Source organism: Saccoglossus kowalevskii, chromosome 18 (assembly GCF_978046115.1).
Source record: "Saccoglossus kowalevskii chromosome 18, keSacKowa6.1, whole genome shotgun sequence".
Taxonomy (NCBI): domain Eukaryota; kingdom Metazoa; phylum Hemichordata; class Enteropneusta; family Harrimaniidae; genus Saccoglossus; species Saccoglossus kowalevskii.
In genome coordinates this window covers 8374893-8402480 of record NC_140658.1, presented here as the reverse complement: position 1 = coordinate 8402480, position 27588 = coordinate 8374893, and the positions used below count along the sequence as shown (strand labels likewise).

Genomic DNA, 27588 nt, shown 5'->3' with positions numbered 1-27588 from the left:
AGCCTAAATATAGCTGCAGAGCAGCTATTAACGGCTTTCAAGCCTGAAGGGCCATAACACCATTAAATTTGGAAAAAAAAGTTTGAAGATTTGATTTGTGCAATGTATATACGTGTAGTTTACACGACGTTCTGGCCCAATGTCTTCATTATGGCGCTATTTCCATGTCTCTAACTTCAATAGTGCTCGAGATATTATATAAACGTATATTTAATGAGTTCTATGACCATATATGGTCAACGGATATGTTGGCCAATGCTCTTTTCCATTGCCTTCATTATAGCGTTGGTACCCTGTCTGTACATGCAATACTGCTTGAAATATTAGAGACATGCATATTTAATGACTTCTATGACCATATATGGTCAACGGATATGTTGGCCAATTCTCTTTTATATTGCCTTCGGTATACCGTTTGTTCCATGTTTGTACATGGAATAGTGCTTGAGATAATAGAGACATGCATATTAAATGAGTTCTATGACCATATATGGTCAACAGATATGTTGGCCAATTTTCTTGTCCATTGCCTTCAGTATACCGTTAGTTCCATGTTTGTACATGCAATAGTGCTTGAGATATTGGAGACATGCATATTTAATGAGTTATATGACCATATATGGTCATTAAAGATGTTGACAATTTCTCTTGTCCAAAGCCTTCAATATAGCAATAATTCCATGTCTGTATGTACAATAGTGCCTGAGATATTATAGGTATGCATATTTAATGAGGTATATGACCTTATATGGTCAACGAATATGTTGGCTCATTCTCTTGATCATTTCCTTCAATATAGCGTCAGTTTCACGTTTGTACATGCAATAGTGCTTGAGATTTAAGAGACATGCATATTTAATGAGTTCTATGACCATATATGGTCAACGAATATTTTGGCCAATTCTCTTGTCCGTTGCCTTCAATATACCGTTAGTTCCATGTTTGTGCATGCAATAGTTTTTGAGATACAAGAGACACGCATATTTAATGAGTTCTATGACCATATATGGTCAACGAATATTTTGGCCAATTCGCTTGTCCGTTGCCTTTAATATACCGTTGGTTCCATGTTTGTACATGCAATAGTTTTTGAGATACAAGAGACATGCATATTTAATGAGTTCCAAGATGGCGGCCGAACCACGTGACTAATCGAAAATCTGTTTCAGTCACTTTTAATGGCATGACATGTAGAAGGTATATACAAATTTTCAGGCAAAACGGTCCAGCCGTTTCAGAGAAGAAGTCGTTTGAAGTTGGCGGAAGAATAATAATAATAAACATAACAAAAACAATAGGCTTTCAAGCCTGAAGGGACTTGAAAGCCTAAATATAGCTGCATAGCAGCGATGACGGGTTTCGAGCCTGCATGGCTGATGGCAAATTGCACTTGCTTGATGTGATTATTTGACGACCGTTTCATGTCTTGAATGCAATGTTCTTAACAAGTCCTCTGGTATTTTGGTTTATGAACCACACTGGAATCAACAGACATAACCATTGATAGTCATCTGTCCAATGTTATTCATAATAAAGATGATTTTTTTGGAGGTATTTTGCATTTTTGTGATAAATTCAAGATGGCCGCCAAAACTACTTGAATCATGGGAAATTTTTTCACGTACACATTATCATATTGAACGGATGTTGTATGCCAACTTTGGTTTAAATCTGGCAAATTGTTCATGGGTTATAGCGTAATTTCACTTTTTACTAAATTTAAGATGGCTGCCAAAGGAAGCCATTTTTCGAAAATCTGTTTCAGTAACTTTGTAGAGCTATCAACAGAGATACTACATGCTAAATTGATTGTCAAACAAGCGGGTAGTTTTTAAGAAAATGATTTTTTGATTTTTTTTTTACATTTTTTTGGATAAATTCAAGATGGCAGCCAAAACCACTTGAATCGTGGGAAATATTTTCATGAATACATAATCACCGCATTGAACAGAAGTTGTATACCAACTTTAGTTTCAATCTGGCAAATTGTTCATGACTTATAGCGTAATTTCACTTTTTACTAAATCCAGGATGGCTGCTAAAGAAAGCCATTTTTCAAAAATCTGCTTCATTAACTTTGTAGAGCTATCAACATAGGTGCTGCAAAGCAAATTTCTAATCATAGGAATGAGCCATTTAAAAAAAAAAGATTTTTAAAGTTTTTTGTCATTTTCAGAAAATCCAATATGGCGGCCAAGGTCACATGACCGTTAAAGATTTTATTGATAATATTTGCTAGACATGACTCTTCCTGTAGTTTACTGTTTGTCATAGTAATTTAAATCAAGCATGTTGTTTTCTGGCTGGTTGACATAGCGGCGATTGCAGTGATTTCATTATACAGTTTCTTTCTTTATTGGATGAATTAATTTCTTGTGACTCACTAATCCGGCAATGCGTGTATTTCGCATTTGAAATAACCTGAAAACATTTTAAATACTAAAATATAACGCATGTCATGTCATGTCAGCGTAAAATATGAGGCTTCATTGCGGAGATGTATTAAGAAGTTACTGCGGCCTGGCTGCCATAGAGGGCGCACATTATACTAGAAGTGCATGTAACCACGGAACTTACATGATAGAACCTACAGTCGTTTTTGAAACTGTTAATTGGCGCACCATAAACAAAACATTTTAAATATTTTCTTGCACATGTGCCCCAGTTCTCGCATTCTATCTTGTACTTAGTTTAATAACTTATAATTATTATTATATATATGTTGTAAAATTATGTTGTCAATATGATACCAGAGACGTCTAAGTCATGTCAAGTTCTGGTTATAAAATTAATATGTATAATATGTTGTTTACATCTGTGTGGGCGAGTCCCGGGACAGAGTACGCCCAGTATAAACTGTCATATCATAACAGTTACCAAAAAAAAAAAAACGACGGTCTAGCAGTGACAGACGCGTACTTTAATTTTGATCAATTTACAACACATGTATAGTCTTAATGTAAACCGTACATAAATCATGTCATGTACTCGATAAAACACTGACAATCAATACAGCGTCGTTTATATTTACAGCCTCTACAAGTATATATAACTTTAATTCGTGTGCAAAATATGCACATTTTTGCATTTGAACACGATTAAAATAAAGGCATAAAATTTCCACAAATCAATCTGAAAAAAAAATAGATGTGATTTGATTTCGTAAATTTTATTGCACTACTAATTACTAATATAACCATGGAACTGGTTTATAGTTCCATGGTATAACTAAGAATGTTGGACTTGGACAACGACCCGTCTCTTAGGCCGTGACTGTGAAAACTATATAGCGCCACCAGACGGTCGAAGTTTATATGCTGCGCTTTCGTTTTGGTGAGTACACGTTTATTTTATGATCGGAGATTCAAAAGTTGAATATTGATAATATATGACAATATATGTTACTATAAGTGAACGTATCCGAAATGTAAAGGTCTAGTAGTCGCATTCTCAGGTCCAGTTTTCGGTGTAAGATATTAAACATGATAGATTTTGTGCATTTTCTAGTCATTTATCGTGTAAAACAATCATGGCGTCGCCCAGTCATGTCGACCGGAAGTGCGTGCACCGTGTTCAACTCTTGAAAACATTGCACATGTTAATCAATTTGGCAATTTAGAAAGTCACAGACGTGTCATTTGAGCGTCACAAACAAACAAAGACATTATTTTACAGCTCTAATGGGTGACATAATTGAACAATGGCGCTATTTTATAGTGTCGATTATTTAGAAAGGTCAAACGTCAATTCCCAAAACTAGCAATGTATGGGGTAACCCGAATCTCAGGCCCCGGCCAATGACCCCTGGCCAATGAGTTATTAATTTACATGTTTTTCTCGCAAATGTTTATATATTTAACGCCACTCGCCAATGTACGTAAAACGCGGAAGTGAATTGGCCGATAAGTTACCATGACTCGACAGTAATACAGAGACATTTCGCGATGGGCGTCTTTCGTGGTCGGTAATATTTACGAAAAAATCCTTGTTCACTGTTTTATAAACTGGCTTGGCAGTTCTCATCACCAAATAAACAATGTCACAGCCTTTCGGCCACTTTTCCAACAAATCCAAAATCACTTGATAATTTTGTTCACTTAACATTTGTACTATGATTACTTTTGAAGTTTCGATAATTTTAATGCATACTTGTACACCCACAAAAATACCCTCAGGATAAGAGAATTTAGTTTATACCCTTGACAAAAAAGCATTATTTTTCCTTGTCTTAATATTGAATTTTTTTTTTGATCTGTGTAACTTTATGTGGAAATCCTAATAAGATTTAATGTACAGTTCACAACTGACAGTTTTGCAATATTAGAGGTTGTGAACTTGTCCATAGAGGCTGCAAACTGCAATTTTTTTTATAAAGATTGTGTTCACTGACATTTATTTTGTATGTTTTTCTTATTGGTGTGACTACAGTGACTGTGTAGTGTACTCGGCAGTTTTTTTTTTGTCTTTTGTTGTCAGTTGTTTGTTTTGTGTTCTTGGAGTTTTGTACAAAAATCAATGGTTAAATAAGTATATTATTTCCACTTTGCAGTATATCGTAGACAGTACTTGTATACTTTGTTTTCCATCATAAATATCGAATTGTTCGGAAGCATGAGATTGTAATGTAAATTTAGTTCATTAATGTTGTACGATGACGCTTTCTCTGGGGCCTTCTGAGTCCAGGCCTGTTTACTTACTTGTTGTCAGTGTCTGACTGGTATATACAAAATACGACCAAGTAAACGTCAGAATATTAAAAAAAGAAACCTAAAAATCAATTGCCCATGCCCAAAGAGCCGCAAAGGCAAAACAATCTGTCAATCGACTGCATCCAAAGCAGCGATATGATTTCAAACATCGAAATTGAGAAACGCAAGTGTAGACATATAGCTAAGAAATAAACACATCTATCCCTGCCAGCAATCGAATCATCAATCGTTATGAGTGATATAACTGGTATTTCCGTGAATGTTGTCAAATTCGTGAGTGTGCGTATTTTGTACAGTGCCGTGAACATTGCTACAATCAAAGACGCGCAGAACAGGAAGTCCATTCTGTGCTAGTACCATTGCCAATTTTTGGACAGAAGAGGACTATTTATACAGGGGGACGCTCCAGTAAGAAATTGTTAAAATTGCCCGATTGGCATATCAAAATCTTGTATTGAAACAGAACATATTTTATATTCTCTAAAAATAACATTGTTATGTCTCTAGACTCACAACGAACCCAAAACAAAGGAAACATTTCGATCCAAACAACCTGCGTCCTTGAAAATGAGTCTTATCGCCATTGCGTTTCTGAGCAAAAATATGTTGATGCCAAAAATGACCGATTTTCGCCAAATCTTCTATGATTTTTTGATAATATCATTAATTCAGTCCAGCAGTTAGATAGGTTATTCATTAGAGACGCTCGTGAAACAAAATTGATGATGTAAATCACTCTGGTGACGAAAAAATTGGCGATAAAAGCCAAGGGGATGAGGGACTGAATTTCAAAGAACATATTTTATATGTATGCCATTCAATTTGGCCTGAGCCAGAGATTGGCTAGTGGTGTTAAATGTACAAAAATATGTGAGAAAAACATGTAAATGGCTCATTGGCCAGGGGGCCATTCAATTTGACCGGGGGCCAGAGATTCAGGGTTACCCCATAGTTTGTGTTAACAATTTCAAAACCTGGAGTCATCCAGTTCTTTGCACATGTGTTTTTTACCAAATTTTCTTGCTGGCCCTTAATTGCTATTTTTGTTACTTGTGGGTATGTTGCATTGATATTTCAATCGTCTTGTGTGTACTATCTAATGGTTGATTTTGAGCCTATTGTTTGGATACCATTCATATAGGTACCTCAGGTATACCTATCTGAGATTTGTTCAATTCATGATGATATCTAATTTTGAACAGCTAACATCGGGGCTATCTCAGCTGACAGGCTGCTTGTTTTATTTTGTATTGTGACCTTTGACCTATAGTACTAACTGCATGTTGCAGTTTCAGCCACTGGTCAAGTTAATGACCCTTTGTCAATAATCATTGGTTGTAATGATTTGCTATTTCACGTTTCCTGAAATCAACCTGAATCAATTAACAGGGCGAACAATTTTGTAAATAATTTGTAGCGAAGAGTGAATAGTTTAGTGAATAGAGATTGGTTTGCCATTTACAATACTGTAAATGTATTAATACCAAAAATTGCTGTGTTGACCGTCACATTACTATAATAATTGTAAATTCACTATGTTGCATAATTTAACAGTTCTCTATATTTCACTTGCAGTCTATAACAATCTATTCCTGTATATTGAAAGGTAAGAAATGTCTAGGCATGAAAGTTGAATTAGTTATGATCTATACCTTATATAGTTTTAATTTGGTTAAAAATTATGTATCAAACATGTGCACATTTTATTAGCCGTTAATAATGAAGTGTGAATTCTGGATATATGCTTATATACTGCTCAGTATGTATTGATACTTATACACATTATTACTACATGTCAGCATTATGGTAAAATATATCCAAGTTCACATGATTTGTGGGAGTTAGTGCTATATGTAGATCATTTTGTCACTCAACTGGGGAATTGATATATATATATATGTGTCAATCTTTCTAGCCTATGCATACATATCTGGACCAATCAGGTTTTTAGTTTAGTAATTCAATAGACATTCTAAGCAGTAAATAAAGTTGTATAGTGTTCTAATTCAAGACAGCTGTATGTCCACAATTTTTAGGTAACATTTTTTGAAATCAACCATTTTTTACGACCAGATCTCATTCACACAAACACTTTGATCATGTTTGAACATGTTTAGAGGTAGATATGAGTGTATGTTTAGCTCTTTATTAACAACTGTATAAACTTCAAAAATCATAAACACAGACATCAGACCTATGTACATGTATTTGTGTGATGATCCAATTCAAGACAGCTGTGTGGTATTTAACTGCGAATGAAAAAACTCACAATGCAAGTTTGCAATTTATCTCACTGTTTTGCTTGCAGCATTGCTAATGAAATTGACACAGGTAGCATCTGTATTTTAATAACAATGTACCTATCTCTTGTAGGTAAAAACAGTGCTCAATTTAGCAAATATATTAAATAAATCACTCGTATTTTGACAATTGTATCTTTCAGATGCCTCGAAAGAAAGGATGGAAGAGAGGTGAAGCTCTAAAGAAGAGGTTGGCCTTGGGTAGAAACCCACCAACCAATGTCCTTCGGGATCAAAGCGATACTGTCCTTCGGGATCAAAGCGATACTGTCCTTCGGGATCATAATAAATCAGAAAGTATTGTCCTTCGGGATCATAATGAATCAGAAAATATTGTCCTTCGGGATCATAGCAATACTGTCCTTCGGGATCATAGCAATACTGTCCTTCGGGATCATAGCAATACTGTCCTTCGGGATCATAGCAATACTGTCCTTCGGGATCATAGCAATACTGTCCTTCGGGATCATAGCAATATTGTCCTTCTGGATCATTGCAATACTGTCCTTCGGGATCATAATGAATCAGAAAGTATTGTCCTTCGGGATCAGAATGAATCAGAAAGTTCTGTCCTTCGGGATCAGAATGAATCTGTAAGTATTATCTTTCGGGATCAGAACGAGTTGCAAATTAGTGCTGAAAGTATTTTTAATAAAGTACATGATGAAGAAACAAATAATGTTGCAGAGAGTTTCTCATTAGAGCAATTTCATTTGTTAAATGATTCAGTTGGAAATGTTAATGATCAGACAACAGGTAATAAGTTCATGCTAAAAACTTCAGTACAAGGAAGTTTTCATCAAGGTCATCATCAATTTCTAGATAACAGTGGAAAACAGTGTGTTGCAAATAGCTTAGTTTCTATGATATTCAGTCAAATCAAATGTGTAGATTCATGGGAATCGGAAGACTTGGATATAATACTGCAAACTGGTAATGAATTGTATGGCTTTTTACAACAGTCTACAACTGTTAATTCAGAACTGTTATTAGTGACAGAATTACCACAAACAGTTGATTTATTTGACACCCAGTTTACTTTGAGTGTTGGTGACTCATTATTTGGTATTATTGGTGAAAGTGATGATGAGAACACATTTCTTACACCATTTGACAATGCTCTTGATATATCATTAACTGAATATAATTCATGCTTTGTTATATTTGGCGGAGCAGCATTTGCTGTGATCAAGAATGATGGATTTTATTGGATCTTTGATTCACATTCAAGAAATTCCAAAGGCATGGTAGCACCTAATGGATTAAGCATAGTAATCAAGTTCAGTAGTATTGAGATGGTGTATAAACATTGTTGTGATCTTGCTGTATCCATGCACGTGCATGAAAATGAACAGTTTGAAGTTACGGGTATAAATGTTAATGCTGAAAAGTATGTTATTGACACTGAAACTCAGTCAGATAATGAAGTGGAGTTAGTTGAATCAGATCATACACCTTTTTTATATCAACCCTTGTCCTCTGAGATGTGTCAAAGATTGTGCACTGAACTTAGTTTACAAAATGAAAGAGAAAGATTTGGGTTTCATACTGAAAATTTTGAAATGGGTGAACCATGCAAAACCAAATCTATCCAAGGGGATGGTAATTGTTTTTTCCGGGCTTTGTCATATGTACTATCTGGAAGTGAGGATAACCACATGCAAATCAGATTAGCCATTGTAAATCATCTAAAGAAGAATAACCCTGTATTTTGCCCATTTTTAAGACCAGGCCATGAGTCTGTTGATGATTACATTATAGCATCTGGTATGCAATATGCTCAAACATGGGCAACAGAAGTTGAAATACTTGGAGCTGCTGATCTATTAAGAACAGATATTTGCACATTTAGCCGAGGTAAATGGATTAAATACTCCAACTATCAGCTTAACAAGAGTGTATCCAATAATGGAAAAGCAATATACTTAAAACACGCCATGGAAATACATTATGAAGTGGTTGAATGTGTCAAGCATGCTGGTGATGTGTTGTGTGACTGCTCCCAGAGCAATATTATAGAACAACACAGGGTGTCAAAAATTGGAATGAAGAAAAGACGTTTAGAAAGCACAGAAACTGATATTGGAACAACAATGAAATTATTTAAAAATGATAGCAATATAGAGTCAGATGATGTACCAAATACTTTAACTAAACCAGCAAAAATTACACGATCTCGGGGCAGACGTGCCCATCTTAAATGTTTGAAAGAATATTTTCAAAGAAAACAAGGTGCTAAACAAGCTGGGCAACGTGTGGGTAAAAAACGTAAACTAGAGAAAGAGCGAGAGCGATATTACAATGATGACAGTTTTTGCCAAAGAAAAAAAAAGAACATGATTCAACATTATGCAAATAATGAGTCTTGCAGAGAAGCTGTGAAGACAAGAAGCATTACAAAATATAAATATGACGAAATGTACAAGGAGTCTACAAAAACTAGAAGCATTACTAAATATAAAGAGGATGAATTACACAGGGAGTCTGTGAAATGTAGAAGCATTACTAAATATAAACATGATGAATTACACAGAGAATCTGTAAAGGCAAGAAGCAAAGTGAAATATGAACAGAATGACATACATAGGGAAGTTTGTAAGACAAGGAGTAGAGCAAAATATAAATATAATCTGTCGCACAGAGAAGCTGTGAAAGCAAGGAGTATTACAACAAATAAAAAGAACGAACAGCATAGAAAAGATGTTTTAAATAGAACAACCACCAAGAGATTAATAGAGTCCAATAAGAAACAACATTTTAGAAATGTATTGGCTATGTTTAGAAATGAAATTGCCAATGGTCCAGATTTTGTCTGTGCAGTATGCCATCGGCGACTTTTCAGAAATCAAGTTATTCACTGTAAAAAAGAGGTGTACACCAAAAAAGGTGGGAATGTTGCATTAATTGCAGATAAGTGTATTACTGAAGATTATCTACACAAATGTAGCAGTGTGTGTTCTAGTAATAGTGAATGTTTATATTTGAAAAATGAACAGTGTAAATTATGGATTTGTTTTACTTGTCAAAGGAAAATTCTGAGTGGTAAAATTCCATGTGAAGCAGTTACCAACAATCTTAATCTGAAGCCTATTCCTGATGAATTAAAATGCTTAAACTCTCTTGAACAACATTTGGTGGCATTGCACATTCCTTTTATGAAACTGTTAGCTTTGCCAAAAGGTGGACAGAATGGTGTTCATGGACCTGTTGTATGTGTCCCTTCTAGCATTGATAAAGCTACATCCATTTTACCAAGATGTGAATCAGATGACCAAATGATAAAAGTAAAACTGAAGCGGAAACTAACATACAAGGGCCATTATCAGTATCACTTTGTAAATGAGGCTCACATTAAAAATGCATTAGTATATCTTCAGAAGAACAATAAATGGTATAGCGATGTTTGTTTTAACAAAGATTGGGTTAACCCTTTAGCAAAAATTGAAGAAGAAATTGAAACACCAGATAACAAGGATAGTGCCTCAAAACATTCTGAAGAAAAAAATAGAGATTTTGAGGACAATGAAGAAGAAAAAGATGGATTACTTTTAGATACATGTCTTCAACCAGTTGATGTCGGACCCGAAGTTCTTGATCAACCTTCTGATGAAATATCTTGTATTGCTCCTGCTGAAGGAAATAGTCCAGTTAAAATGTTAATGGATGAAGGCAATGAAGCAAAGTCTTTTCCTGTATTGTATCCTGAAGGATCACCAACATTTCATGACAAACGCAGTGAAAAAATAACATTGTCAAGATATCTGCATACTCGTTTGATGAATGCAGATGGTAGATTTGCAAAAAATACAGATTTTATATTTTATGCACAGTATTTGTCAGAAGTACAACAAGTTGTGTCAAATGTGTCTATTGCCTTACGCAAAGGTTCTGGTAAAGCAGGTGGTCAATCTGTAACAGCTGCAACTTTAACAAATTCCCAGTCATTGACTGACATTCTTAAGCACAATGAGGGATACAAGTTTTTGAAACCCATCCGTGGAACACCACCTTTTTGGCAAAGTGCACAGAAAGATTTATTTGCAATGTTAAGACAGCTTGGCATACCTACATGGTTTTGTTCATTTTCATCAGCTGACACAAGATGGCCTGAAATAATTGAATGTATTCTTCGAGAAGAAGGTGATACACGAAGTTTTGAAGAGCTTGATTGGTCTGAAAAATGTTCTGTATTAAGAAATAATCCTGTAACTGCAGCTCGAATGTTTGAACACAGATTCCACTCTTTTTTAAAACAGGTAATAATGTCACCCGCAGCACCTATTGGCGAAATAGTAGATTATTTTTACCGTGTTGAATTTCAGCAACGTGGTTCTCCTCATACACATTGTCTTTTTTGGGTAAAGGATGCACCAATTATTGATAAAAATGATGACGAAGAAGTAACAACATTTGTGGACAAATATGTCACTTGTGAAATGCCATCTCCGGAACAAGATGAAGAACTTAATGAGATTGTGAATAGTGTACAAAAACACAGTACAAGACATTCAAAAACTTGCAGAAAACTTGGTACTACTTGTAGATTTAATTTCCCGCGCCCACCTTCAGAGAAAACCTTTATTGCTCGAACTGATGCAGAAAAAGCTAAGGACAAAGAAGAGAAAACAATTGAAACTGATAATGTCATACAGGATTGTGTTGATAGTGAAACAGAATATCAAGAAACAGACCAAAAAAACGAGATGACCAAAGATACAGCCACGGCAATTCTGACAAAAATCTGGAACATACTTCTGAATTCTGAAAAGAACTTCACATCTGTTTCATCCTTGTTTGCTTACATTGAATTAACCCAAGAAAACTTTGAGAAAGCATGTGGCGTGTTGACAAAAAAAACAAGCATAGTTTTGAAACGGCAACCTTCTGATGTTTGGGTAAATCAATATAACAAAGATCTTCTGAGATGTTGGAATGCAAATATGGACATACAATATATTGTGGATGCCTACAGTTGTGTTGTGTACATTATTAGCTACATTTCAAAAGCGGAACGAGAAATGGGTTTGTTGTTAGATCATGCACAGAGGGAAGCATCAAAAGAAGGGAATATGGATGCAAAACTTGCAATGAAAAAAATTGGAGGTGTATATCTTCACAACCGTGAGTTGAGTGCCCAGGAAGCTGTATACAGAGTTTGTAATTTGAGGTTAAAAGAATGCTCAAGAAAAGTACAATTTATTCCTACAGGCGATAATCCAATTAAAATGAGTCTTCCACTAGCAATTTTAAAGAGCATGAGTAAAGGCGGAGATCTCAACAATGAAAACATCTGGATGACAAGTATGCTTGATCGTTATAAGAATAGACCAAATAAAATCAATACCATGTGTCTTGCAAGTTTTGCTTCTGAATACAGAATTGTACCTACGTCAGAGGTAGAAAGAAAAAGAAATATTGATAACAATAAAGTTATTAAACTTAATAGTGGTCTAGGTTATATGCAAAAGAGAACAAGAACTGATCCTGCAGTTGTCAGATATGCAAGATTTTCAGTAACCAAGCAACCAGAGATGCATTATCAAAGTATATTGCAACTGTTTCTACCATACAGAGCTGAATGCCAGTTGAAACCTAAACAATTCCATTCATTTGAAGAGTTTTATCAAACTGGTGCTGTAAAATACAGGAACAATTGGCCTGAAAGGGTAAAATCTATAGTTGACAGAAATAAAGCAATATTTGAGAAAGATGCTGATGTTATGGATGCAGCCGAGCAAATGCTTGAGTCATGCCCTCTTTTGGAAGATGCATGGGCACAAATTCACCCAGAGTCCGAGAAGGAAAGATTAGAATGTTTGGAATCAGCTAGTACGAATTCGATATCTAATGAATCAGAAAGTGAAGATTCAATTCCAGACTTGTTGCACAAAGATAAAAAAGACGTCTGTAAAGAAGTATATAATCAGTGTGGAATGTCCAAAAATGAGGCTAAAATATTGATGAGATCACTTAATGATAAACAGCGTGATATATTTTACACTGTTCGACAATGGTGTTTAGATAAAGCTAATGGCAAGAATGTTGCACCATTTCACATGTTCTTAAGTGGAGGAGCAGGAACAGGAAAATCTCATGTTATCAAGGCTTTGTATTATGAGGCTTCAAGAATTCTTGCTCGTATTCTACCCAATCCAGATGATATTTCTGTTCTGTTGACAGCACCGACCGGTGTAGCTGCCTTCAACATAAATGCAACCACTGTCCATAGTACTTTCTCAATAGCAGTTGATGCCAAATTGCCATATCAACCACTAGGACAAGATACATTAACTACCATTCGTTCCAAACTTAGTAGTCTGCAGATTCTTATTATTGATGAAATTTCAATGGTTGACAAGAAGTTGCTTTGTTATATACATGGGAGATTAAGGCAAATCAAACAGACTGGTGACTATTCACCATTTGGAAATGTTTCTGTTATTGCTGTAGGCGATTTTTATCAATTACCACCTGTGAAAGGAAAGGCTTTATATGTTAGTAGCGAAGGTATGGATCTGTGGAATGATTATTTCGCCATTGCTGAATTAACAGATGTAGTAAGGCAGCAAGATCAACAGTTTGCTGAGGCATTAAATAGAGTCAGAACACGAAGAAAATCTGATGAATTACCAGCAAGTGTTGTGAACATGTTTCGTCAGTGTGAAACTGGTGAAGAGTACAATGGTATGCATATATTTGCAACAAATAAAGATGTGGATCTATGTAATATAAACATGCTTCACGCAACATGTTCAAACCCCATATGTATTAATGCTCAAGACTTTTCTAGAAATACTAAAACTAAAAAACTAGAACATAGAGAGAGGAACTATGTCAAAGTCTACAATACAAACTTGGCAAAGACGGTTACTTTGGCTATAAATGCTCGTGTGATGTTAATTAAAAACATTGATGTATCTGATGGTCTAGTAAATGGTGTTTTTGGCAAAATTTCACATATTTCTTTTGAAGAGAATAACATATTTCCATCCTGTATATATGTATTGTTTGATAACGTGCAGGTTGGTACTAAACTACGCAGTAAATCTGGAAGCTTCTCTGTATTATCACCAAATAGCACACCTATAAAGCCATCAGAGGACAGAGTAAACAATGGCGGAGGCATTAGAAGACAATATCCATTAAAGCTAGCTTATGCATGCACTATACACAAAGTACAAGGATTAACAGTGGAGAAAGCTGTAGTATCATTAAATAAAATATTTTCTCCAGGGCAAGCTTATGTAGCCTTGAGTAGAGTTAAGACATTAAGTGGCCTTATTATTGAAGATTTCAAGGAATCGAGCATGTATTGCAATGAAAGGATTGAATCAGCTCTATTAAGCATGCCAAAATACTTGACGTCAAAATCAGTGTCAGACAGAAATTGCCAATATACTATCTTGCTACACAATGTTGAAGGATTATTATCTCATTTTGAAGACATCAAATGCGATAAAAGACTTGTTAATGTTGATTTTATGTGTTTGACAGAAACCTGGCTACTGGATGGGCAACTATATAGTGAATTGAAATTAAAAGATTTTGATTTTCATCACAAACCACGGCCATTATCTTATGATACATCTAATGAGATAACATCAGATTTGAAACAACAGACACATGGAGGTGTAGCAGTTTATTCTAGCATTCATAAAGATACTGAATTCCTCAAGCTACGTGTGTCTAACTTGGAGTACTTAGCTTTTTATGTGAAAGATGTACGTGTGTCAATAGCTGTTATATATAGACCGCGGTCATATAGAGCTGATGTGTTTAGAGAAAACCTATTGTGTCTGGTTAGTGAAATGAGTAAGATATCTGCAAGTAATATTATTATTGGTGATTTCAACGAAAATATACTTGTGTCTTCCAGTGTGCAGAATATTTTGGAAAAGCAAGGATTCAAACAATGTGTTGCCTTACCAACTACAGAAAGTGGAACGTTGATTGACCATGTATACACTAAAAACGCTGACATTCTTAATGTTGAAGTTATACAAACATATTATGGGTTTCACGATGCTGTGATTATTCGGTTCTGAATGTATCATTATTTTATTATTATTGAAATTCCAATTTCCTACCGTCATATATATGTCAATATTGCTACAACTGGAATGCTAGAATCACACTTAAGTGATAAGTCTATTGTAGGGGAAAATATTCCAATGTATTAAGATATTAAGACTCCCTACTTTTACTGCACAAATAGCATTCCTGGGCGTGAAAGTAAAACTAGGGACACGCCCACCCATCCACTCCACTTCACTCATTATAGGATTGGGAGGGGGGCACTTACTGACATGGATATCTCGCTAACTTATTTTTTTATAACAAAAAATGAATTTGATTGTTTTTTTAACAGATGAGATAGTTGCAGTTACGTTGCTTTTATTTATTGTATCTATTTTATGTTAAATTGTTTTGCTGATCAATGTAATAATGTTGACCACCATAATGTCATTGTTTGCACGTGCTTAGTATAGGTTGTTATGCAAGATATATAATGTAATTAAGGACTTTGAGTATAGAATCTATATTGTGAGGTCTAATAATTTCAACAGAGCAGTAACGTAATTGCAACTTTACTTTAAGACATCATTTATAATTATTTCAATTATACGGTCAAGTGCCCCCTCCCAATAAACAAATATAATTTATCTATACTACTCAAAACAATTTAGTGAACACAATCATCTGACATTATATATTGTTTAATGTTAAGTAACTGTTATATTGACACAACCTTGCATGTTTGGTTTGGGTTCCAATATAGGAAAATTAAATGTAGCAATGAAATTGAAAAGTTTATCATAAACCTGCTTGAATGCATGTTATGTTGTCACACATTCTACAGCGCATGACACCACGTCATTAATAATTTGAGCATGGAAGTGGACAAATAATAACTGTGACACTATATGTGTCAAAACGTTTCAACAGCACAGAAATGACTAAGGTTAAGTCACCCATTTGTGACAACTTTAGATGAGAGTGATACCATCTTGTCGTAGGTTTTAACAGCCAAACTATGGCCATCAATGTCAAATTCAGCGCATTTGGAACATAAATCAAACCAAGGTGAATGACCAAGCCGAGTCAATGATCTCATGGATGATGTGATCGAATTATCGTTTCATACAGGCTGGTGAACACTTCATCGATGCCACAGTCGGATAGCATAATCACTTAATGTGGTGACAGCATTATGATAAAAGTTGATTAACGTCTCCCCCGCTCCATAACCGAATTACATCAAACATATAAGCCTACTGGACAACGAATATATGTTGTAGAAGTTTGAAATGGTAAACCGAGCCACACCATGCACTTGATGTCACATATTGCCTATGTCAATACTGGTTCCCTCGCAGAACAAGTTTATCCAGAATCACAATGTGGTTTCAGATCAGGTCGCTCCACCATAGACATGATCTTCTCTGTGAGACAACTCCAGGAAAAGTGCAGGGAAACCTATACTTGGCTTTCGTTGACCTTACCAAGGACTTTGACCTGGTAAGCCGTCTACATCCACACCAGGCACGATGGAAAACTCTTCAACCGGACTCGGCTCCGGGCTAAGTCCAAGATCACACGTTTTCCTCTCAGAGAAATGTTGTTTGCTGATGATGCTGCTCTTGCGAGTCACACCCATGACGGTCTTCAACGACTTATGGACTGCTTCTCTAAAGCCTGCAAAGTGTTCGTGCTCACAATCAGCATTAAGAAGACAGAGGTAATGGCACAGGACCCTCAAATACCACCCTCCATCCAAATCGATGACTCGCAGTTGACTGTGGTCGACAACTTCAGACACCTGGACTCAAACATCTCTCAGAACCTGTCCCTTGATGCAGAGATAAATGCTCGCATTGGAAAACCCACAGGAGTGATGTCCAAGCTGACAAAGAGAGTCTGGGAGACCAAAAACCCTGACTCTTAGGACGAAGTTGAAAGTCTACTATGCATGTGTTCTCAGCACTCTTCTATACAGTAGTGAAACATGGGCAACTTACACAAAACAGAAGGCTAAACTAAACGCCAACCGCATGAGGTGCCTACATCGACCATTAGGGATCACCTGGGAGGACAGAATCACCAACCGTGAAGTTCTCAGCAAGGCCAAGACAACATCAATCTTCGCCATGCTGAGCCAAAGACGACTGTGCTGGCTGGGTCATGTTAGCCATATAGACAAGGGACGTCTTACAAAGGACTTGCTGTACGGTCAACTAGAGGAAGGAACACGCCCAGTTGGTCGGCCATGCCTGAGGTTCTCTGATGTCTGTAAAAGAGACTTCAAGGCTACTCACATAGACACACAGTCATGGGAGATAACAGCCGATGACTGCTCAGCATGGAGACAAACAGTCAGCAGAGGCATCCATGGCGCGGAGGAGGACATACATGAAAGACAGCGACAGAAGCGACTGAGGAGTAAAGTATCTACCAGCTCACTCAACAACTAAGTTTTCATCTGCGGGAACTGTGACAGAAACTGTCACTCAAGGATTGGGCTCTACAGCCACTACAGATGCTGCTCAAGTTCAACCAAATCATGGTGCAACCAATCGTCTTCCTAGACGGACGGAGGCCAACGACGGCAATACTTGATATAACATTGTAATTTCATTGACTTTGTATTCATCTAATATGGACCCAATTAACTATTCATAGTATTTACTGTCATGTGATGGATAAACTGTTCATATTATCGTGCATGTGTTGTACGTTGTTGTGTCACCAACTAGGTAAAATAAACGAAACTTTAATGTATGGTTAGAACAATGTCTTCAAAGCAACGAAATGTAAAGATTCATTTTTAATCCTGTAGGCTTGTTGATTCTCAATTTTATGTTAAACATATTTTCATAGAAGAAATCCGAGCATGCGTTCTCTGAATTTGTGCACTCATATTTGCCATATATATTATGAATATGTAACAAGACCATATATTATATATTTAGTGAAGTACTAGGAGCATCTATTATAATGTCAGTGTCAGTCAAAAATTATTTGTGCGTGTGTATACACTCTATGACTCAGAACGCTAAAAACATGAAATCTGACGTGATAGACATAGTTATCTAAGAAAGACAATGAATACCGCATCATCTACATTGTATTGATTGTATAATCATGTAACTGTTGATATATTCTAGTGTTGTTGAATATACATGATTTTTTTTTGTTTCACATTATGAACTTACCTAATGAACTTCTTTACTGATATATAATGTCATTTGCTTATTTAGATGACTGTATCAGATGTATCCTAAACCACATGTAATAGTTTTTGTACATATTTTTATTGATGTTGCCAAAATAAATGACTCATTACTGAAATAACAAAACTACGTGATTTACTCAGTTATATGTTAAGGAATCTCCTAAGCAAATGTTTCTTATATTACAAATGTGAGAATTAGAACAATGAATGCATGACACATGATGCATATTCATACTAAAAACTGTTCAGGATATTATAATTGTACACATTTGATGAACCACTTAACCATATCTATCTAAACGGTTTGCCACATATTGTGCCATATTTTTTTTTTCAATCTTCCTTCTCTATCTACAATAGTTCTCATAACATTAGGTTCAGGCACACTTAATGAATAATATACTATTGACTAACATGTTTGCAATTAAATCAAACGGATGAAAATATATCTATATATCCACTTGGAATGACAGTCCTTATTCTGTGATACTTTTGGTTAATAAAAATAATTATTTTCAATATTTTTATATCATCATTAATAAAAGTACTTTTGAGACCTTATAATGATAAAATATGCTAAAATTTGTGTTTCATTCATATGCTGTAGGGCATTTGTAGTTAACATTAAATTCACGAACATGATCTACTCACTACATGGAGACCGTATGTTGAATGGCATAACGATAGTTTTAGGAAGCTTTGTTGTTTTAACTAAATGCAAGATGGCAAAAAAACTACACAATATATGGATTCGATTTCACATGAATATGGTAAACTTAATGCAAGGATTCCACATACCGAATTTTGTATCAGTCTGGCAAATAGTTCATGAGTTACTAAATCCAAGATTCAATCCAATCAAAGCCATTTTTTAATAATCTGTTTCAGTAACTTTGTGAAGCTATCAACATAGGTGCCATATTCTAAATTGCTAGTCAAACAAGCGGGCAGTTTTTAAGAAGAAAATGTGTTCGAGGTTTTTCCGTTTTTTTTCAATAAATTCAAGTTGGCCGTCAAAACCACTTGAATCATGGGAAATATTTTCTTGAACACATAATCATCTTATTTAAGGAATGTTGTATGCCAATTTTGGTTTAAATCTGGCAAATTGTTCATGAGTTATAGCGTAATTTCACTTTTTACTAAATCCAAGATGGCTGCCAAAAGAAGCCATTTTTCGAAAATCTGCTACAGTTACTTTGTAGAGCTATCAACAGAGATACTATATGCTAAATTGATTGTCGAAAATCTGCTACAGTTACTTTGTAGAGCTATCGACAGAGATACTATATGCTGAATTGCTTTTCAAACAAGGAAGCAGTTTTTAACAAGATAATTTTTTGAGGTTTTTTGAAGTTTTGTGATAAATTCAACATGGCCGCCAAAACCACTTGAATCATGGGAAATATTTCCATGAACACATAATCATCTCATTGAGCGGATGTTGTATGCCAAGTTTTGTTTAAATCTGGCAAATCGTTCATAAGTTATAGTGTACTTTCACTTTTTACTAAATCCAAGATGGCTGCCAAAAGAAGCCATTTTTCGAAAATCTGCTACAGTTACTTTGTAGAGCTATCAACAGAGATACTATATGCTAAATTGATTGTCAAACAAACAAGCAGTTTTTAAGAAGATAATTTTTTGAGGTTTTTTGCAATTTTTTGATAAATTCAATATGGCCGCCAAAACCACTTGAATCATGGGAAATATTTTTATGAACACATAATCATCTTATTGAAGGGATGTTGTATGCCAACTTTGGTTTAAATCTGGCAAATTGTTCATGAGTTATAGCGTACTTTCACTTTTTATTAAATCCAAGATGGCTGCCAAAGGAAGCCATTTTTCAAAAATCTGCTTCAGTCACTTTGTAGGGCTATGGCCATAGGTGCTGCAAAGCAAATGTATAATCACATGAATGAGCCATTTTTGAGAAGAAGATTTTAAAAGTTTTTTGTCAATTTTCGGAAAATCCAATATGGCGGCCAAGGTCACATGACCGCTAAAGATTTTATTGCTGATATTTGCTAGACATGAGCCAATGATGCCACACAAAAAAACCGGAAGTTCCTAGACCCTCAGAAAGTGGTGCAATTGAGCACTTCCGGTTTGTGTTCTACCTAAGATGGCGGCCAGGTCATGTGACCTACATGGCTGGTTTTCGGATATGCACCACAACTCATGACACTTTATCAGAATGCAAAATGGCAAATCAATCGCAGCATTATTTTTCAAGTTACAGTGATTTATAAAAACGGCGGAAAAAAAATAATAAGAAATATAGCTGCAGAGCAGCTATTAACGGCTTTCAAGAAAAGGGACCATAACACTATTAAATTTGGAAAAAAAAAGTTTGAAGATTTGATTTGTGCAATGTATATACGTGTAGGTTACATGACGTTCTGGCCCAATGCCTTCATTATAGTGCTATTTCTATGTCTCTAACTTCAATAGTGCTCAAGATATTGTATATATGCATATTGAATGAGTTCTATGACCATATATGGTCAACGGATATGTTGGCCAATTCTCTTTCCATTGCCTTCAATATAGCGTTGGTACCCTGTCTGTACATGCAATACTGCTTGAAATATTAGAGACATGCATATTTAATGAGATCTATGACCATATATGGTCAACGGATATGTTTGCCAATTCTCTTTTCTATTTCCTTCAATATAGTGTTTGTTCCATGTTTGTACATGGAATAGCGCTTGAGATATTCGAGACATGCATATTTAATGAGTTCTATGACTATATATGGTCAACGGATATGTTGGCCAATTTTCTTGTCCATTGCCTTCAATATATCATTGGTACCATGTTTATACTTGCAATGGTGCTTGAGACACTGGAGACATGCATATTTAATGAGTTTTGTGACCATATATGGTCAACGAATATGTTGGTCAATTTTCTTGTCCATTGCCTTCGGTATACTGTTAGTTCCATGTTTGTACATGCAATAGTGCTTGAGATATTGGAGACATGCATATTTAATGAGTTATATGACCATATATGGTCATGAAACACGTTGACAATTTCTCTTGTCCAAAGCCTTCAATATAGCAATGGTTCCATGTCTGTATGTGCAATAGTGCCTGAGATATTATAGGTATGCATATTTAATGAGGTATATGACCTTATATGGTCAACGAATATGTTGGCTCATTCTCGTGACCATTTCCTTCAATATAGCGTCAGTTTCACATTTGTACATGCAATAGTGCTTGAGATATAAGAGACATGCATATTTAATGAGTTCTATGACCATATATGGTCAACGAATATTTTGGCCAATTCTCTTGTCCGTTGCCTTCAATATACCGTTAGTTCCATGTTTGTACATGCAATAGTTTTTGAGATACAAGAGACATGCATATTTAATGAGTTTCAAGATGGCGGCCGAACCACGTGACTAATCGAAAATCTGTTTCAGTCACTTTTAATGGCATGACATGTAGAAGGTATATACAAATTTTCAGGCAAAACGGTCCAGCCGTTTCAGAGAAGAAGTCGTTTGAAGTTGGCGGAATAATAATAATAATAATAATAAATATAGCTGCAGAGCAGCTATTAACGGCTTTCAAGAAAAAGGACCATAACACTATTAAATTTGGAAAAAAAAGTTTGAAGATTTGATTTGTGCAATGAATATACGTGTAGGTTACATGACGTTATGGCCCAATGCCTTCATTATAGCGCTATTTCCATGTCTCTAACTTCAATAGTGTTCGAGATATTATACAGATGTATATTTAATGAGTTCCATGGCCATATATGGTCAACGGATATGTTGGCCAATTCTCTTTTCCACTGCCTTCAATATAGCGTTGGTATCCTGTCTGTACATGCTATAGTGCTTGAAATATTAGAGACATGCATATTTAATGAGTTCTATGACCATATATGGTCAACGGATATGTTGGTCAATTCTCTATGCTATTGCCTTCAATATAGTGTTTGTTCCATGTTTGTACATGGGATAGCGCTTGAGATATTAGAGACATGCATATTAAATGAGTTCTATGACCATATATGGTCAACGGATATGTTGGCCAATTCTCTTTGCTATTGCCTTCAATATAGCATTGGTACCATGTTTATACATGCAATAGTGCTTGAGATATTGGAGACATGCATATTTAATGAGTTATATGACCATATATGGCAATTGAACATGTTGACAATTTCTCTTGTCCAAAGCCTTCAATATAGCATTGGTACCATGTTTATACATGCAATAGTGCTTGAGATATTGGAGACATGCATATTTAATGAGTTATATGACCATATATGGCAATTGAACATGTTGACAATTTCTCTTGTCCAAAGCCTTCAATATAGCAATGGTTCCATGTCTGTATGTGCAATAGTGCCTGAGATATTATAGATATGCATATTAAATGAGTTCTATGACCATATATGGCCATCGAATGTGTTGGTCAATTCTCTTGTCCAATGTCTTCAATATAGGTTTGGGTACATGTCTATATCTTTAAAAGTGTTCGAGATATTATGGATATGCATATTTAATGAGTTCTATGACCATATATGGTCATCGAATATGTTGATCAATTCTTTTGTCCAATGTCTTCAATATAGCGTTGGTTCCATCTTTGTACTTGCAATAATGCCTGAGATATTAGAGACATGCATATTTAATGAGTTGCATGACCATATATGGTCATCCAATATTTTGGCCAATTCTCTTGTTCGTTGCCTTCAATATACCGTTAGTTCCATGTTTGTACATGCAATAGTTTTTGAGATACAAGAGACATGCATATTTAATGAGTTTCAAGATGGCGGCCGAACCACGTGACTAATCGAAAATCTGTTTCAGTCACTTTTAATGGCATGACATGTAGAAGGTATATACAAATTTTCAGGCAAAACGGTCCAGCCGTTTCAGAGAAGAAGTCGTTTGAAGTTGGCGGAATAATAATAATAATAATAATAATAATAATAATAATAAACATAACAAAAACAATAGGCTTTCAAGCCTGAAGGGACTTGAAAGCCTAATAATAAACATAGCAATTACAAAAGGGTTTCGCCCCATAGGGCTCGAAACCCTAAATATAGCTGCATAGCAGCGATGACGGGTTTCGAGCCTGCGTGGCTCATGGCAAATTGCACTTGCTCGATGTGATTATTTGACGAATGTTTCATGTCTAGAATGAAAGATAGCAGACAAACTACACAACATATGGATTTGATTTCACAGGAATATGATAAACTTAATGCAAGGACAAATCGTTCATGAGTTATAGAACTTTTTCTCTTTTACTAAATCCAAGATGGCTGGCAAAGGAAGCCATTTTTCGATAATCTACTTTAGTAACTTTGTAGAGCTATCAACAGAGATACTATATGCTAAATTGCTTTTCAAACAAGGATGCAGTTTTTAACAAGATAATTTTTTGAGGTTTTTTGAATTTTTGTGATAAATTCAACATGGCCGCCAAAACCACTTGAATCATGGGAAATATTTTCATGAACACATAATCATCTCATTGAGCGGATGTTGTATGCCAAGTTTTGTTTAAATCTGGCAAATCGTTCATAAGTTATAGCGTACTTTCACTTTTTTACTAAATCCAAGATGGCTGCCACAGGAAGCCATTTTTCGAAAATCGGCTTCAGTAACTTTGTAGAGCTATCAACAGAGATACTATATGCTAAATAGATTGTCAAACAAGCAAGCAGTTTTTAAGATAATAATTTCTTGAGGTTTTTGGCATTTTTGTGATAAATTCAAGATGGCCGCCAAAACCACTTGAGTCATGGGAAATATTTTTATGAACACATAATCATCTTATTGAGTGGATGTTGTATGCCAAGTTTTTTCGAAATCTGGAAAATTGTTCCTAATTTATAGCGTAATTTCACTTTTCACTAAATCCAAGATGGCTGCCAAAGGAAGCCATTTTTCTAAAATCTGCTTCAGTACCTTTGTAGAGCTATCAACAGAGATACTATATGCTAAATTGATTGTCAACCAAGCAAACAGTTTTTAAGAAGATAATTTTTTGAGGTTTTTTGCATTTTTTGATAAATTCAATATGGCCGCCAAAACCACTTGAATCATGGGAAATATTTTTATGAACATATAATCATCTTATCGAAGGGATGTTGTATGCCAACTTTGGTTTAAATCTGGCAAATTGTTCATGAGTTATAGCGTACTTTCACTTTTTACTCAATCCAAGATGGCTGCCAAAGGAAGCCATTTTTCAAAAATCTGCTTCAGTCACTTTGTAGAGCTATGGCCATAGGTGCTGCAAAGCAAATGTCTAATCACATGAACGAGCCATTTTTGAGAAGAAGATTTTAAAATTTTTTTGTCAATTTTCACAAAATCCAATATGGCGGCCAAGGTCACATGACCGCTAAAGATTTTATTGCTGATATTTGCTAGACATGAGCCAATGATGCCACACAAAAAAACCGGAAGTTCCTAGACCCTCAGAAAGTGGTGCAATTGAGCACTTCCGGTTTGCGTTCTACCTAAGATGGCGGCCAGGTCATGTGACCTACATGGCTGGTTTTTGGATATGCACCACAACTCATGGCCCTTTATGAACATGGAAAATAGCAAATGAATTGCAGCATTATTTTTCAAGTTACAGTGCTTTAAAAAACGGTGGAAAAATAATAAGAATAATAATAATAAATATAGCTGCATAGCAGCGATGACGGGTTTCGAGCCTGCGTGGCTCATGACAAATTGCACTTGCTCGATGTGATTATTTGACGAATGTTTCATGTCTAGAATGCAAGATAGCAGACAAACTACACAATATATGGATTTGATTTTACAGGAATATGATAAACTTAATGCAAGGATTCCGCATACCGAATTTTGTATCAGTCTGGCAAATAGTTCATGAGTTATAGAACTTTTTCTCTTTTACTAAATCCAAGATGGCTGCCAAAGGAAGCCATTTTTAAAAATCTACTTCAGTAACTTTGTAGAGCTATCAACAGAGATACTATATGCTAAATTGCTTTTCAAACAAGCAAGTAGTTTTTAACAAGATATTTTTTAGAGGTTTTTTGAATTTTTGTGATAAATTCAACATGGCCGCCAAAACCACTTGAATCATGGGAAATATTTCCATGAACACATAATCATCTTATCAAGCGCATGTTGTATGCCAAGTTTTGTTTAAATCTGGCAGATCGTTCATAAGTTATAGCGTACTTTCACTTTTTACTAAATCCAAGATGGCTGCCAAAGGCAGCCATTTTTCGAAAATCTGCTTCAGTAACTTTGTAGAGCTATCAACAGAGATACTATATGCTAAATTGCTTTTCAAACAAGGAAGCAGTTTTTAACAAGATAATTTTTTGAGGTTTTTTGAATTTTTGTGATAAATTCAACATGGCCGCCAAAACCACTTGAATCATGGGAAATATTTTTATGAACACATAATCATCTCATTGAGCGGATGTTGTATGCCAACTATGGTGTCAATCTGGCAAATTGTTCATGAGTTATAGCGTAATTTCACTTTTTACTAAATCCAAGATGGCTGCCAAAGGAAGCCATTTTTCGAAAATCTGCTTCAGTAACTTTGTAGAGCTATCGACAGAGATACTATATGCTAAATTGCTTTTCAAACAAGGAAGCAGTTTTTAACAAGATAATTTTTTGAGGTTTTTTGAATTTTTGTGATAAATTCAAGATGGCCGCCAAAACCACTTGAGTCATGGGAAATATTTTTATGAACACATAATCATCTTATCAAGCGGATGTTGTATGCCAAGTTTTGTTTAAATCTCGCAGATCGTTCATAAGTTATAGCGTACTTTCACTTTTTACTAAATCCAAGATGGCTGCCAAAGGAAGCCATTTTTCGAAAATCTGCTTCAGTAACTTTGTAGAGCTATCAACAGAGATACTATATGCTAAATTGCTTTTCAAACAAGGAAGCAGTTTTTAACAAGATAATTTTTTGAGGTTTTTTGAATTTTTGTGATAAATTCAACATGGCCGCCAAAACCACTTGAATCATGGGAAATATTTTTATGAACACATAATCATCTTATCGAAGGGATGTTGTATGCCAACTTTGGGTTCAATCTGGCAAATTGTTCATAAGTTATAGCGTACTTTCACTTTTCACTAAATCAAAGATGGCTGCCAAAGGAAGCCATTTTTCAAAAATCTGCTTCAGTAGCTTTGTAGAGCTATGAACATAGGTGCTGCAAAGCAAATTTCTATTCACATGAATGAGCCATTTGTAAGAAGAAGATTTTAAAAGTTTTTTGTCAATTTTCAGAAAATCCAATATGGCTGCCAAGGTCACATGACCGCTAAAGATTTTATTGCTGATATTTGCTAGACATGAGCCAATGATGCCACACAAAAAAACCGGAAGTTCCAAGACCCTCAGAAAGTGGTGCAATTGAGCACTTCCGGTTTGTGTTCTACCTAAGATGGCGGCCAGGTCATGTGACCTACATAGCTGGTTTTGGGGTATGCACCACAACTCATGGCCCTTTATCAGCATGCATAATGGCAAATCAATCGCAGCATTATTTTTCAAGTTACAGCGCTTACAAAAAACGGCGGAATAATAATAATAATAATAAGAATAATAAACATAGCAATTACAATAGGGTTTCGCCCCATAGGGCTCGAAACCCTAAATATAGCTGCAGAGCAGCTATTAACGGCTTTCAAGAAAGAAGGGCCATAACACCATTAAATTTGAAAAAAAAAGTTTGAAGATTTGATTTGTGCAATGTATATACGTGTAGGTTACACGACGTTCTGGCCCAATGCCATCATTATAGCGCTATTTCCATGTATCTAACTTCAATAGAGCTCGAGATATTATATATATGCATATTTAATGAGTTCTATGACCATATATGGTCAACGGAAATGTTGGCCAATTTTCTTTCCCAGTGCCTTCAATATAGCATTGGTACCGTGTCTATACTTGCAATAGTGCTTGAGATATTGAAGACATGCATATTTAATGAGTTCTATGACCATACATGGTCAACGAATATATTGGTCAATTTTCTTGTCCATTGCCTTCAGTATACCGTTAGTTCCATGTTTGTACATGTTATAGTGCTTGAGATATTGGAGACATGCATATTTAATGAGTTATATGACCGTATATGGTCATTGAAGATGTTGACAATTTCTCTTGTCCAAAGCCTTCAATATAGCAATGGTTCCATGTCTGTATGTGCAAGAGTGCCTGAGATATTATAGATATGCATATTTAATGAGTTCTATGACTATATATGGTCAACAGATATGTTGGCCAATTCTCTTTTCCATTGCCTTCAATATAGCGTTGGTACCCTGTCTGTA

At 35.4% G+C, this 27588-nt stretch overlaps 3 protein-coding genes and 1 long non-coding RNA gene across 4 annotated transcripts; all 4 read left to right on the top strand.

Moving 5' to 3' along the window:
- Positions 1-3310: 3310 nt before the first annotated feature.
- Positions 3311-7340, top strand: LOC146731518 (uncharacterized). The gene is made up of 3 exons (XR_014926988.1): positions 3311-3333; positions 6285-6315; positions 7153-7340. It is a non-coding gene; the product is annotated as an uncharacterized LOC146731518 (long non-coding RNA).
- Positions 7341-7776: 436 nt separating this feature from the next.
- Positions 7777-15054, top strand: LOC146731517 (uncharacterized). Its single transcript, XM_085493317.1, has one exon. It carries the CDS (start codon positions 7777-7779, stop codon positions 15052-15054), a length of 7278 nt encoding a protein of 2425 aa, XP_085349443.1.
- Positions 15055-16625: 1571 nt separating this feature from the next.
- On the top strand, positions 16626-16955 carry LOC144343121 (uncharacterized). The gene has a single exon (XM_078005839.1). The coding sequence runs from the start codon at positions 16626-16628 to the stop codon at positions 16953-16955; it is 330 nt and encodes a 109-aa protein (XP_077861965.1).
- A 106-nt stretch (positions 16956-17061) lies between these two features.
- Positions 17062-17481, top strand: LOC144343122 (uncharacterized). The gene has a single exon (XM_078005845.2). It carries the CDS (start codon positions 17062-17064, stop codon positions 17479-17481), a length of 420 nt encoding a protein of 139 aa, XP_077861971.2.
- Positions 17482-27588: the final 10107 nt, after the last annotated feature.

Bases quoted from the DNA above. Each gene is read 5' to 3' on its own strand.
- LOC146731517 (XM_085493317.1), top strand. From the start codon at position 7,777: ATGCTAAAAACTTCAGTACAAGGAAGTTTTCATCAAGGTCATCATCAA.
- LOC144343121 (XM_078005839.1), top strand. From the start codon at position 16,626: ATGTTGTTTGCTGATGATGCTGCTCTTGCGAGTCACACCCATGACGGT.
- LOC144343122 (XM_078005845.2), top strand. From the start codon at position 17,062: ATGAGGTGCCTACATCGACCATTAGGGATCACCTGGGAGGACAGAATC.